The 15,355-nt window shown below is 43.0% G+C and overlaps 1 protein-coding gene across 1 annotated transcript in view; it reads right to left on the bottom strand.

Annotated features, from left to right (window-relative positions):
• Positions 1-12,418: 12,418 nt before the first annotated feature.
• Positions 12,419-15,355, bottom strand: part of LOC139457767 (TPR repeat-containing protein DDB_G0287407-like) — a 62,078-nt gene continuing 59,141 nt past the window's right edge. The window contains exons 25-26 of the mRNA XM_071239120.1: positions 14,720-14,928; positions 12,419-12,727 (exon numbers count right to left, since the gene is read on the bottom strand). Of these exons, the coding sequence (XP_071095221.1) occupies positions 12,723-12,727; positions 14,720-14,928 (214 nt within the window). The 3' untranslated portion in view covers positions 12,419-12,722. The remainder of the gene's footprint in view (positions 12,728-14,719; positions 14,929-15,355) is intronic.

Raw genomic sequence — 15,355 nt, 5'->3', positions numbered from 1 at the left:
ACATTAATGATTAAAAATTACCTTCTCTGATACATCTGTCCGTTGTATTTCATATATAGGATTACTTTTAAAAATGTGAAGTTTTTAATTTGACTCAGTATATATGATGTATGTACATCCCACATATTTATGCTAATAGCACACCTTAGCCAGAGGTCAAAGCAACCATTATACTCTTGTATAGATTTAATCCGTTAGCGATGTACAAAGTAGATCCCTTGTACGTACATAGGTCTGAGGCTCTGAGCACAATGCATTTGTAAAACAGCTGCAGCAAGTATGTGTACTTAAAGAGCAATGCCTAAAATGTACATGTATCAATATATTATACCATTCAGTAATGTGAATGGTCATTGTTAATGGGCACGTTAACACAGTATATACGGATGCTATGAGATAAAGTTTATTTGCGACGGTAGATAAATTAGATAAATTTTAGATATGGCCGTCTGGTCCAGAGGTTTCAAAGTAAAAGGTATACCAGTGTCAAAACTAAATGATATATGCTAAAAAGTTACAGCCAACGCATGTTGTTATTAAAACTTAAAACTGCGTTCACCTGACTCAGACTGTGGCTTTAACGAGGTATATCCGTAATTAAGAATAAGATATATTTCATGGCAGTACCATTTAACAAGGCGTATTCATAATTAGGAGTAACCGAAGATAAATGTCACTTTAGATTATGTAAGCTTTGTTTGGTATCTTCAGACTGATTTCAATATTGTTTTTTGTAATTGTTTGTTTGTAATCTCTCAGCTCATGAGACATTTGTTTATCACTCAGTATACATAATTATTGTTTAATACCACACACTATTGTGATAACTGCTTCTTTTATGGAAACTGTAAATGTTCGGTATGACTTTGTACTTTATGTGAAAGTTAAACATAAGTGAGATTTCTTATTTTAAATGTTAATTGATGACTGTCGAGATACCCCCATTTCTCAACAATAAAGAGAGCACTAGGGACACATGTTTCTGTACAGCCTCCAGCACGGTGAAGTACCATTCGGTTACAGCGTTTACTCGATACACTGAAGGCCTGGGTTCTATTCCCCACATGGGTACATTGTGTGATGCCCATTTCTGGTGTCCCCTGTCGTGATACTGCCGGATGATTGCTAATAGCGGCACAAAGCCATACATTCAGTTACCTGTCGTTGAACATAATTGAATAGAATTAGGCTGAATAACATACATGTACTTTTGATAGTTGTCTCTCTCTCTCTCTCTCTCTCTCTCTCTCTCTCTCTCTCTCTCTCTCTCTCTCTCTCTCTCTCTCTCTCTCTCTCTCTCTCTCCTGTATATTAACGTAATGTGTGCTTATGCCACACACAGCATTAAATTATCCTCGAATAAGCTTCGTGCATGAATTTAATTGGAAACGTTCTTTGACCCGGCATGTTTATGCGGCAGTCATGGCTTTTGGTTTTGACGTGGTTTCCGATGTTTCCCTCGACGTCTCGCCCATCTTCGCTGCGTCGGTTGAACCAGCGTTAAATCTAAGATTTGTAGTCATAAACACCCTGAAACAAATATATCCAATACAGCCCTTGCAAGCCTATAATAATAGGCAAGTCTAGACTAGATTACTTGCAGGTCTCTGGGCTCCTATTTTTTATATTTTATTAAGATAATTTAACAAATGTTTTTAGAGGGTTTTTTCAAGTAAAATATGTTCATTTCAGACAGACGTACAGACATGTCAGAGACTAGATGTTAGTCCATAACATTTGCGGTAAGTAAAAAAACCAGACAGCGATCATTTCCTGAGTATCATGTAAAACTCTGAGTACACACCAGTCAACGGCTGAAAGTGAATTTTGCTATTCAGGATTTTTTAGTTAGACTTGAGATTTCCAAGGCAGCAAGTTGGAGTCGTGTGGACCTAAAGTTGGGTTCATTTCCGGAACACAACTCATAAGCGGCTAAATAGTTATTGTGTGAAACCTTGCAAACACATTAGACAGACCTGAGCGTGTGTCCTTTGATCTGTACATTAACAGAAAGCTCTAACAAACAAAACATGTTAGTCTCTAGAATCTATATAAATTTTTACTCCTTGTTATTCATTACACGTGATACATCGGGCTAACTGCAAGAAATTAAGAATAATTAGGGTTAACCCTTTAGTCCCGACAAACGGCATGCGGTCAACATAATAACCATCATCTCAGTTATCTCATTTGTGTGTTTGTTATTCCAGCTGTAAATAACAGAACAGGCTATTCAGTGATTGACATCACGAGCATCGATCTACGCAATGGGGATACGATGACATGCATCAGCCAAGGGTGCGAACCTGACCACCGGATCCTGTCAGTCAATTATCTCAGTCTTACAGTCACCCTTGACTCTTCGTCATTTCATATGAAAATGTCTGAATAAAACATAACTAATCTTATTTGACCCCCCCCCCCCTCCCCTAGAAATATATGCAAAACTGGACACAACCCCTTTCCTTCTAGACTAAATGCATGCAGCCGTTGATCACCAAAAATTACAAGTAACCAAGAAATACAAATCACAAGCTGAATTGAGACCTTTACACTATAAACCGTATTGACTAGGGAGTATGTCTGTTAGATGTGAGGAGAGTATGTCTCTTAGATGTGAGGAGAGTATGTCTCTTAGATGTGAGGGGAGTATGTCTGTTAGATATGAGGAGAGTATGTATCTTAGATGTGAGGAGAGTATGTCTGTTAGATGTGAGGGAAGTATGTCTGTTAGATGTGAGGGGAGTTTGTCTGTTAGATGTGAGGAGAGTATGTCTGTTAGATGTGAGGGGAGTTTGTCTGTAAGATGTGAGGGGAGTATGTCTGTTAGATATGAGGGGAGTATGTCTGTTAGATGTGAGGAGAGTATGTCTGTTAGATGGGAGGGGAGTATGTCTCTTAGATGTGAGGGGAGTTTGTCTGTTAGATGTGAGGGGAGTGTGTCTGTTAGATATGAGGGGAGTATGTCTGTTAGATATGAGGGGGGTATGTCTGTTAGATGTGAGGGGAGTATGTCTGTTAGATATGAGGGGGGTATGTCTGTTAGATGTGAGGGGAGTATGTCTGTTAGATATGAGGGGAGTATGTCTGTTAGATATGAGGAGAGTGTGTCTGTTAGATATGAGGGGAGTATGTCTCTTAGATGTGAAGAGAGTATGTCTGTTAGATGTGAGGAGAGTGTGTCTCTTAGATGTGAGGGATGTATGTCTGTTATATATGAGGGGAGTATGTCTGTTAGATGTGAGAGTATATCTGTTAGATATGAGGGGAGTATGTCTGTTAGATATGAGGGGAGTATGTCTGTTAGATATGAGGGGGGTATGTCTGTTAGATGTGAGGGGAGTATGTCTGTTAGATGTGAGGGGAGTATGTCTGTTAGATATGAGGGGAGTATGTCTGTTAGATATGAGGGGAGTATGTCTCTTAGATGTGAAGAGAGTATGTCTGTTAGATGTGAGGAGAGTGTGTCTCTTAGATGGGAGGGGAGTATGTCTGTTAGATGTGAGGAGAGTATGTCTGTTAGATATGAGGGGAGTATGTCTGTTAGATATGAGGGGAGTATGTCTGTTAGATATGAGGGGGGTATGTCTGTTAGATGTGAGGGGAGTATATCTGTTAGATATGAGGGGAGTGTGTCTGTTAGATGTGAGGAGAGTATGTCTGTTAGATATGAGGAGAGTATGTCTGTTAGATGTGAGGGGAGTATGTCTGTTAGATGTGAGGGGAGTATGTCTGTTATATATGAGGGGGGTATGTCTGTTAGATGTGAGGGGAGTATGTCTGTTATATATGAGGGGAGTATGTCTGTTAGATGTGAGGAGAGTATGTCTGTTAGATATGAGGAGAGTATGTCTGTTAGATGTGAGGGGAGTATGTCTGTTAGATGTAAGGGGAGTATGTCTGTTAGATATGAGGAGAGTATGTATCTTAGATGTGAGGGGAGTATGTCTGTTAGATGTGAGGGGAGTATGTCTGTTAGATATGAGGGGAGTATGTCTGTTAGATGTGAGGGGAGTATGTCTGTTAGATTTGAGGGGAGTATGTCTGTTATATGGAAGGGGAGTATGTCTGTTAGATGGTAGGGGAGTATGTCTGTTAGATATGAGGAGAGTATGTCTGTTAGATGTGAGGGGAGTATGTCTGTTAGATATGAGGGGAGTATGTCTGTTAGATATGAGGGGAGTATGTCTGTTAGATGTGAGGGGAGTATGTCTGTTAGATGTGAGGAGAGTATGTCTGTTAGATATGAGGAGAGTGTGTCTCTTAGATGTGAGGGGAGTATGTCTGTTAGATGTGAGGGGAGTATGTCTGTTAGATATGAGGAGAGTATGTCTGTTAGATGTGAGGGGAGTGTGTCTCTTAGATGTGAGGGATGTATGTCTGTTAGATGTGAAGAGAGTATGTCTGTTAGATGTGAGGAGAGTGTGTCTCTTAGATGTGAGGGATGTATGTCTGTTAGATATGAGGGGAGTATGTCTGTTAGATATGAGGGGAGTATGTCTGTTAGATATGAGGGGGGTATGTCTGTTAGATGTGAGGGGAGTATGTCTGTTAGATATGAGGGGAGTATGTCTGTTAGATATAAGGAGAGTGTGTCTGTTAGATGTGAGGGGAGTGTGTTTGTTAGATTTGAGGAATGTATGTCTCTTAGATGTGAAGAGAGTATGTCTGTTAGATGTGAGGGGAGTATGTCTGTTAGATATGAGGGGAGTATGTCTGTTAGATATGAGGAGAGTGTGTCTGTTAGATATGAGGGGAGTGTGTCTCTTAGATGTGAGGGATGTATGTCTCTTAGATGTGAAGAGAGTATGTCTGTTAGATGTGAGGGGAGTATGTCTGTTAGATATGAGGGGAGTATGTCTGTTAGATGTGAGGGGAGTATGTCTGTTAGATATGAGGAGAGTATGTCTGTTAGATGTGAGGGGAGTGTGTCTGTTAGATGTGAGGGGAGTATGTCTGTTAGATATGAGGAGAGTATGTCTGTTAGATGTGAGGGGAGTATGTCTGTTAGATGTGAGGGGAGTATGTCTGTTAGATGTGAGGGGAGTATGTCTGTTAGATATGAGGAGAGTATGTCTGTTAGATATGAGGAGAGTATGTCTGTTAGATGTGAGGGGAGTATGTCTGTTAGATATGAGGGGAGTATGTCTGTTAGATATGAGGAGAGTATGTCTGTTAGATGTGAGGAGAGTGTGTCTCTTGGATGTGAGGGATGTATGTCTGTTATATATGAGGGGAGTATGTCTGTTAGATGTGAGGGGAGTATGTCTGTTAGATATGAGGAGAGTATGTCTGTTAGATATGAGGGGAGTATGTCTGTTAGATGGTAGGAGAGTATGTCTGTTAGATATGAGGGGAGTATGTCTGTTAGATATGAGGGGAGTATGTCTGTTAGATGTGAGGGGAGTATGTCTGTTAGATATGAGGGGAGTTTGTCTGTTAGATGTGAGGGATGTATGTCTGTTAGATGTGAGGAGAGTATGTCTGTTAGATATGAGGAGAGTGTGTCTGTTAGATATGAGGAGAGTATGTCTGTTAGATATGAGGAGAGTGTGTCTGTTAGATATGAGGGGAGTATGTCTGTTAGATGTGAGGAGAGTATGTCTGTTAGATGTGAGGAGAGTGTGTCTGTTAGATATGAGGGGAGTATGTCTGTTAGATATGAGGAGAGTGTGTCTGTTAGATGGGAGGGGAGTATGTCTGTTAGATGTGAGGGATGTATGTCTGTTAGATAAGAGGGGAGTATGTCTGTTAGATATGAGGAGAGTATGTCTGTTAGATGTGAGGAGAGTGTGTCTGTTAGATATGAGGAGAGTGTGTCTGTTAGATGGGAGGGGAGTATGTCTGTTAGATATGAGGGGAGTATGTCTGTTAGATATGAGGGGAGTATGTCTGTTAGATATGAGGAGAGTATGTCTGTTAGATATGAGGGGAGTATGTCTGTTAGATATGAGGGGAGTATGTCTGTTAGATATGAGGGGAGTATGTCTGTTAGATATGAGGAGAGTGTGTCTGTTAGATGTGAGGAGAGTATGTCTGTTAGATGTGAGGAGAGTGTGTCTGTTAGATATGAGGAGAGTGTGTCTGTTAGATGGGAGGGGAGTATGTCTGTTAGATATGAGGGATGTATGTCTCTTAGATGTGAGGAGAGTATGTCTGTTAGATATGAGGGGAGTATGTCTGTTAGATATGAGGGGAGTATGTCTGTTAGATATGAGGAGAGTGTGTCTGTTAGATGGGAGGGGAGTATGTCTGTTAGATGTGAGGATTGTATGTCTGTTAGATGTGAGGAGAGTGTGTCTCTTAGATGTGAGGGATGTATGTCTGTTAGATATGAGGGGAGTATGTCTGTTAGATATGAGGAGACTGTGTCTGTTAGATATGAGGGGAGTATGTCTGTTAGATATGAGGGGAGTATTTCTGTTAGATGTGAGGGGAGTATGTCTGTTAGATATGAGGAGAGTATGTCTGTTAGATGTGAGGAGAGTATGTCTGTTAGATGTGAGGAGAGTATGTCTGTTAGATGTGAGGGGAGTATGTCTGTTAGATGTGAGGAGAGTATGTCTGTTAGATATGAGGAGAGTGTGTCTGTTAGATGTGAGGGGAGTATGTCTGTTAGATGTGAGGGGAGTATGTCTGTTAGATATGAGGAGAGTGTGTCTGTTAGATGTGAGGAGAGTATGTCTGTTAGATGTGAGGAGAGTATGTCTGTTAGATATGAGGAGAGTGTGTCTGTTAGATGTGAGGGGAGTATGTCTGTTAGATGTGAGGGGAGTATGTCTCTTAGATGTGAGGGATGTATGTCTGTTATATATGAGGGGAGTATGTCTGTTAGATGTGAGGAGAGTATGTCTGTTAGATGTGAGGGGAGTATGTCTGTTAGATGTGAGGGGAGTATGTCTGTTAGATGGGAGGGGAGTATGTCTGACTGATATGAGAATGGTTTGTAATTATGGCCACAATTGCCTATTCTTTGGTTTACTGATATATCGCTAACCAATGCTTGTGTATCCTGTTGCCAATACACAGCCCTACCAGTCATTTCTTATGTCATTTGTCATCAATTGTTTGCGTAATTGTGTAGACAAAATAAATACCAATTCTGTTGTCAGTGCAGAATGTTACATGTGTCACAGTGCGCATGTCAGAAAGGGCTTTGTTCTATTTTTAAGATAAACCAAGTTTTGTGTAATGTTGGACTGGCTTCTGAGAATGTCAACTAATGGTGACATATGGAACTGTCCAGGTGATGAATAAAAGAACACATCCTGACCCTACACAACATTTATTCCCATAGGCATTTTGTCCAACGACAGTAAAGTACTAGATAAAATATAGTGTTAGAGTTATATCACAGTGTGGCATACAAAACATAAACAATGTCGTGAAACAAAAGATGGTTACAAAGTAAATAGATCAACAATAGTTGACGACAATGACCAACAATAGTTGACAACAGTGACCAACAATAGTTGACAACAATGACCAACAATAGTTGACAACAATGACAAGGTGATATGTGACAACACACTGGAGGGAATATAGGCAGTGTACATACTTTTCGAGGGGGGGGGGCTGTGATTTTTTTTATCAAAAACTAATCATGTTTCACTCTTGAGTACATAATAAACTGACTGCCCCCAAAATGTCTAGTCTTAATACAAAAACCCAGTTAAAACTTGTGAGGTTCTATGTAGTGTCTAAAGTAGGCATTCTGCAACTCATGCTTCTTATGACTGATATTGGGATGACAAGGCAATGTGCTGAGTATGTGTATCAAAGGTGATTATCAATGATTCTTTAATCTAGGTTCCAACCAGACTCAACCCATGCCACTTCATTATCAAGGGTAGGAAGAACATTGGCGTCAGCTGATGGAGTATTACAATGTGAATTGGGATGGACTTTGGAAATGGGATTTTTTATATGAAAGGTTTCGTTATGATATCGGGTTTGGAGTTGAAATGGTTTTGTCAGGTTTGGATGTAATAGGGCTGGAATACCAACAGAGTAACAATATCACCATGATCCACACAAACAGAACTTACAGGGCCATCTGGGGCAGACCAGAATTACTGCTGACTCAGACATACTGCATATAGATATGCTCCACACACACAGAACTTGCAGGGCCATCTAGGGCAGACCAGAATTACTGCTGACTCAGACATACTGCATATAGATATGCTCCACACACACAGAACTTGCAGGGCCATCTAGGGCAGACCAGACTTTACTGCTGACTCAGACATACTGCATATAGATATGCTCCACACACACAGAACTTGCAGGGCCATCTAGGGCAGACCAGAATTACTGCTGACTCAGACATACTGCATATAGATATGCTCCACACACACAGAACTTGCAGGGCCATCTAGGGCAGACCAGAATTACTGCTGACTCAGACATACTGCATATAGATATGCTCCACACACACAGAACTTGCAGGGCCATCTAGGGCAGACCAGAATTACTGCTGACTCAGACATACTGCATATAGATATGCTCCACACACACAGAACTTGCAGGGCCATCTAGGGCAGACCAGAATTACTGCTGACTCAGACATACTGCATATAGATATGCTCCACACACACAGAACTTGCAGGGCCATCTAGGGCAGACCAGAATTACTGCTGACTCAGACATACTGCATATAGATATGCTCCACACACACAGAACTTGCAGGGCCATCTAGGGCAGACCAGAATTACTGCTGACTCAGACATACTGCATATAGATATGCTCCACACACACAGAACTTGCAGGGCCATCTGGGGCAGACCAGAATTACTGCTGACTCAGACATACTGCATATAGATATGCTCCACACACACAGAACTTGCAGGGCCATCTAGGGCAGACCAGAATTACTGCTGACTCAGACATACTGCATATAGATATGCTCCACACACAGAACTTGGATTACAGGGCCATCTAGGGCAGACCAGACTTTACTGCTGACTCAGACATACTGCATATAGATATGCTCCACACACAGAACTTGGATTACAGGGCCATCTGGGGCAGACCAGAATTACTGCTGACTCAGACATACTGCATATAGATATGCTCCACACACAGAACTTGGATTACAGGGCCATCTGGGGCAGACCAGAATTACTGCTGACTCAGACATACTGCATATAGATATGCTCCACACACACAGAACTTGCAGGGCCATCTAGGGCAGACCAGACTTTACTGCTGACTCAGACATACTGCATATAGATATGCTCCACACACAGAACTTGGATTACAGGGCCATCTAGGGCAGACCAGAATTACTGCTGACTCAGACATACTGCATATAGATATGCTCCACACACAGAACTTGGATTACAGGGCCATCTGGGGCAGACCAGAATTACTGCTGACTCAGACATACTGCATATAGATATGCTCCACACACAGAACTTGGATTACAGGGCCATCTGGGGCAGACCATGTGGAAGCTGAGTGTACGGTACACCCTGACAGAGGTACTGGTCAAGTGTGTGTGTTGGCACAGTGCACAGACTGCACCTGTACATGCAGAGTTAGCTGACACAGAAAGTTGATAAATATATACATATATCAACAGTATAACATCTGTTCAACATATTTAAAGAATTAAATACTGAACGGTTACAATACGTATCTATCTAACAACAAAAGCCTCATTTAGCCACTACTTTTAAAACTCTGCTCTCGTCACATATCATTACTCTGTTCAGTGTATCATCTGGAAGCCAGTGTAAGTCAATGTGTTGTCACCTTTTACCTGATTAATATCGACCTATATTTTTCTGGTCATTTAATTAATATCAGTTTAGTATTAAAACTCCTGAAAATACAAATATAGTCACAGACCAGTTTGAGTTATTAACATGTGACCTTTCACCCTACAGAATTTGGCCAATGTTTTTTTGAAAGAATTTGCAAACGGAATCAGTCTGTGAGCAACTCCCACCACTGCCTAAGTAAAACAGAATCTTGGATATCCTTAATTCTCACTAATTTCTATTTTTTCAATAAAACACTTATTATCATTATCATCTTGACACAGTTTCTGCTGGATCCCGGTGACCAGGAGGGCCATGGTGCTGCATGTCACCTGCATGTGGACAGCAGATTCAAACAGTAAAACTAAGGCAGACATCATGCAGCTAGATGTCACTTTGCTGTAACGGAGAAAACATTTTACAAACTATAAACACAAACTCACATTAACTGGAAATGTGTTGGCATAAAATCAAAAACAGAAGCAACCACATTAAACCTTTTCTAGCATGCCTAAAACATCATTACCCTCTTAAGCATACTCAATGATATACCATGGGTCATATACCACAGTCACCATGGTCAGTCTGCACAGTACAGTGTACCAGTCACCATGGTCAGTCTGCACAGCACCTTGTACCACAGTCACCATGGTCAGTGACTGCACAGCACAATGTACCACAGTCACCATGGTCAGTCTGCACAGCACATTGTACCACAGTCACCATGGTCAGTCTGCGCAGCACATTGTACCACAGTCACCATGGTCAGTCTGCACAGTACACTGTACCACAGTCACCATGGTCAGTGACTGCACAGCACATTGTACCACAGTCACCATGGTCAGTCTGCACAGCACAATGTACCACAGTCACCATGGTCAGTCTGCACAGCACATTGTACCACAGTCACCATGGTCAGTCTGCACAGCACAATGTACCACAGTCACCTTGGTCAGTGACTGCACAGCACATTGTACCACAGTCACCTTGGTCAGTGACTGCACAGCACCTTGTACCACAGTCACTATGGTCAGTCTGCACAGCACATTGTACCACAGTCACCATGGTCAGTGACTGCACAGCACAATGTACCACAGTCACCATGGTCAGTCTGCACAGCACATTGTACCACAGTCACCATGGTCAGTCTGCACAGCACATTGTACCACAGTCACCATGGTCAGTCTGCACAGTACATTGTACCACAGTCACCTTGGTCAGTCTGCACAGCACAATGTACCACAGTCACCTTGGTCAGTGACTGCACAGCACATTGTACCACAGTCACCTTGGTCAGTCTGCACAGCACATTGTACCACAGTCACCATGGTCAGTCTGCGCAGCACATTGTACCACAGTCACCATGGTCAGTCTGCACAGCACAGTGTACCACAGTCACCATGGTCAGTGACTGCACAGCACAATGTACCACAGTCACCATGGTCAGTCTGCACAGCACATTGTACCACAGTCACCATGGTCAGACTGCACAGCACAATGTACCACAGTCACTATGGTCAGTCTGCACAGCACATTGTACCACAGTCACCATGGTCAGTCTGCACAGCACAATGTACCACAGTCACCTTGGTCAGTGACTGCACAGCACATTGTACCACAGTCACCTTGGTCAGTGACTGCACAGCACCTTGTACCACAGTCACCATGGTCAGTCTGCACAGCACATTGTACCACAGTCACCATGGTCAGTCTGCGCAGCACATTGTACCACAGTCACCATGGTCAGTCTGCACAGTACACTGTACCACAGTCACCATGGTCAGTGACTGCACAGCACATTGTACCACAGTCACCATGGTCAGTCTGCACAGCACAATGTACCACAGTCACCATGGTCAGTCTGCACAGCACATTGTACCACAGTCACCTTGGTCAGTGACTGCACAGCACATTGTACCACAGTCACTATGGTCAGTCTGCACAGTACAATGTACCACAGTCACCTTGGTCAGTGACTGCACAGCACATTGTACCACAGTCACCTTGGTCAGTGACTGCACAGCACCTTGTACCACAGTCACCATGGTCAGTCTGCACAGTACATTGTACCACAGTCACCATGGTCAGTGACTGCACAGCACAATGTACCACAGTCACCATGGTCAGTCTGCACAGCACATTGTACCACAGTCACCATGGTCAGTCTGCGCAGCACATTGTACCACAGTCACCATGGTCAGTCTGCACAGTACACTGTACCACAGTCACCATGGTCAGTGACTGCACAGCACAATGTACCACAGTCACCATGGTCAGTCTGCACAGCACAATGTACCACAGTCACCATGGTCAGTCTGCACAGCACAATGTACCACAGTCACCATGGTCAGTCTGCACAGCACATTGTACCACAGTCACCATGGTCAGTCTGCACAGTACAGTGTACCAGTCACCATGGTCAGTCTGCACAGTACATTGTACCACAGTCACCATGGTCAGTGACTGCACAGTACAATGTACCACAGTCACCATGGTCAGTCTGCACAGTACATTGTACCACAGTCACCATGGTCAGTGACTGCACAGTACAATGTACCACAGTCACCTTGGTCAGTGACTGCACAGCACAATGTACCACAGTCACCTTGGTCAGTTAACAAAAGATATCCAAAAACATGTTTATCAGGACATATACAGTTAAGTGAGGATCAATTGTACTGAAATTACATTTGTGACATTTGTTTAGAGATTTTGTGAGGTTATCTCCCAAACTAACTCCTTTACATGCATATATAAAAGAAAAACATTCTAGTTGCTTCAAACATAATTTTTGATGTAAATGTTTCGTTATCATTTTCAGCAGGCAAAACTAGGTCCCATCTGTTATCTCCTTCTTTGGATGTTTGTTGGAAGTCAGTTGTCACTCCGGAGCTTGGACCCGACAGCTTGAGGTCAGATCAGGAAAAGAGAGGTCACCTCACTGGGTCCCACACATCAACCTGAACAACACAAGAGAGGTCATCACACATCAACCTGAACAACACAAGAGAGGTCATCACACATCAACCTGAACAACACAAGAGAGGTCACCTCACTGGGTCTCACATATCAACCTGAACAACACAAGAGGGGTCATCACACATCAACCTGAACAACACAAGAGAGGTCATCACACATCAACCTGTACAACACAAGAGAGGTCATCACACATCAACCTGAACAACACAAGAGGGGTCATCACACATCAACCTGAACAACACAAGAGGGGTCATCACACATCAACCTGTACTACACAAGAGAGGTCACCTCACTGGGTCTCACACATCAACCTGAACAACAGAAGAGAGGTCAACACACATCAACCTGAACAACACAAGAGAGGTCATCACACATCAACCTGAACAACACAAGAGAGGTCATCACACATCAACCTGAACAACACAAGAGAGGTCATCACACATCAACCTGTACTACACAAGAGAGGTCACCTCACTGGGTCTCACACATCAACCTGAACAACAGAAGAGAGGTCAACAAACATCAACCTGAACAACAGAAGAGAGGTCATCACACATCAACCTGAACAACACAAGAGAGGTCATCACACATCAACCTGAACAACACAAGAGAGGTCATCACACATCAACCTGAACAACACAAGAGAGGTCATCACACATCAACCTGAACAACACAGGAGAGGTCATCACACATCAACCTGAACAACACAAGAGAGGTCATCACACATCAACCTGAACAACACAAGAGGGGTCATCACAGATCAACCTGAACAACACAGGAGAGGTCACCTCACTGGGTCTCACACATCAACCTGAACAACACAAGAGAGGTCATCACACATCAACCTGAACAACACAGGAGAGGTCACCTCACTGGGTCTCACACATCAACCTGAACAACACAAGAGAGGTCATCACACATCAACCTGAACAACAAAAGAGAGGTCATCACACATCAACCTGAACAACACAAGAGGGGTCATCACACATCAACCTGAACAACACAATAGAGGTCATCACACATCAACCTGAACAACACAAGAGAGGTCATCACACATCAACCTGAACAACACAATAGAGGTCATCACACATCAACCTGTACAACACAAGAGGGGTCATCACACATCAACCTGAACAACACAAGAGAGGTCATCACACATCAACCTGAACAACACAAGAGGGGTCATCACACATCAACCTGAACAACACAAGAGAGGTCATCACACATCAACCTGTACAACACAAGAGGGGTCATCACACATCAACCTGTACAACACAAGAGGGGTCATCACACATCAACCTGAACAACACAATAGACGTCATCACACATCAACCTGAACAACACAAGAGAGGTCACCTCACTGGGTCTCACACATCAACCTGAACAACACAAGAGAGGTCACCTCACTGGGTCTCACACATCAACCTGAACAACACAAGAGGGGTCATCACACATCAACCTGAACAACACAAGAGAGGTCACCTCACTGGGTCTCACACATCAACCTGAACAACACAAGAGGGGTCATCACACATCAACCTGAACAACACAAGAGAGGTCATCACACATCAACCTGAACAACACAGGAGAGGTCACCTCACTGGGTCTCACACATCAACCTGAACAACACAAGAGAGGTCATCACACATCAACCTGAACAACACAAGAGAGGTCATCACACATCAACCTGAACAACACAAGAGGGGTCATCACACATCAACCTGAACAACACAAGAGCGGTCACCTCACTGGGTGTCACACATCAACCTGAACAACACAAGAGAGGTCAACACACATCAACCTGAACAACACAAGAGAGGTCATCAAACATCAACCTGAACAACACAAGAGAGGTCACCTCACTGGGTCTCACACATCAACCTTGAACAACACAAGAGCTTGAGCCTGATGACTCTTATTGATAGCCTTTCCTGTGAATGGTTACAATTACCTCATTGTACAAGAAAGCTCACCTAAATCAGGGAAGAGTTTGAGGGCCTGCTGAAGTATATCTGCTGCCATGTGTGAGTGACCCGCTTCTTGACACCACTCCACAAGGGAAGCATAGTGCTCCGCCCTGGCTCCCACAGAGCTCCAGTACTTCATGGCTCCGACCACATCCCCACTAGAGATGAACACTGTCATAGCTTTTTGCTTCAACAGGTGTAGGTTGTTTGGGTAACTGTATGTAAAGGAGCACTGTCAGCTTTCTTGTTTTCATTAGAATCCTCGAAGTGTGATTGTACGTATATAAAAGGTGGCCATGTAAATAAGTAGGCAGGACACTGATGTCCCATACAACATCTACCCTTTGGATTATTGCTCTTGTGTTTGTGTTGTGTTCTGAAAGGGGACACAGCCCTTACACAAATACATTTAAACTTGCATCTTTAGTGAAGCCGCTTTGTTTTATATTAGGGATCCGCTGAACTGCCTTTTCCCAGATAGATGTTGACAGAAAATTAATGAAAAATGATGATTTAGAAATAATAATACTATGCCGACAACACTATAATATTGACCAATGCCTCAATGGAAGGGAAGCAACTCTTCTGTGATTGTCACTTAAATTCCATCAGAAGAAGTGCAAATAAATGTCATTGGCTGAC

The sequence above is a fragment of the Haliotis cracherodii genome, unplaced genomic scaffold, assembly GCF_022045235.1.
Source record: "Haliotis cracherodii isolate W230 unplaced genomic scaffold, xgHalCrac1.p SCAF_12, whole genome shotgun sequence".
NCBI lineage: Eukaryota > Metazoa > Mollusca > Gastropoda > Lepetellida > Haliotidae > Haliotis > Haliotis cracherodii.
This window is presented reverse-complemented; position numbering and strand designations above follow the sequence as displayed.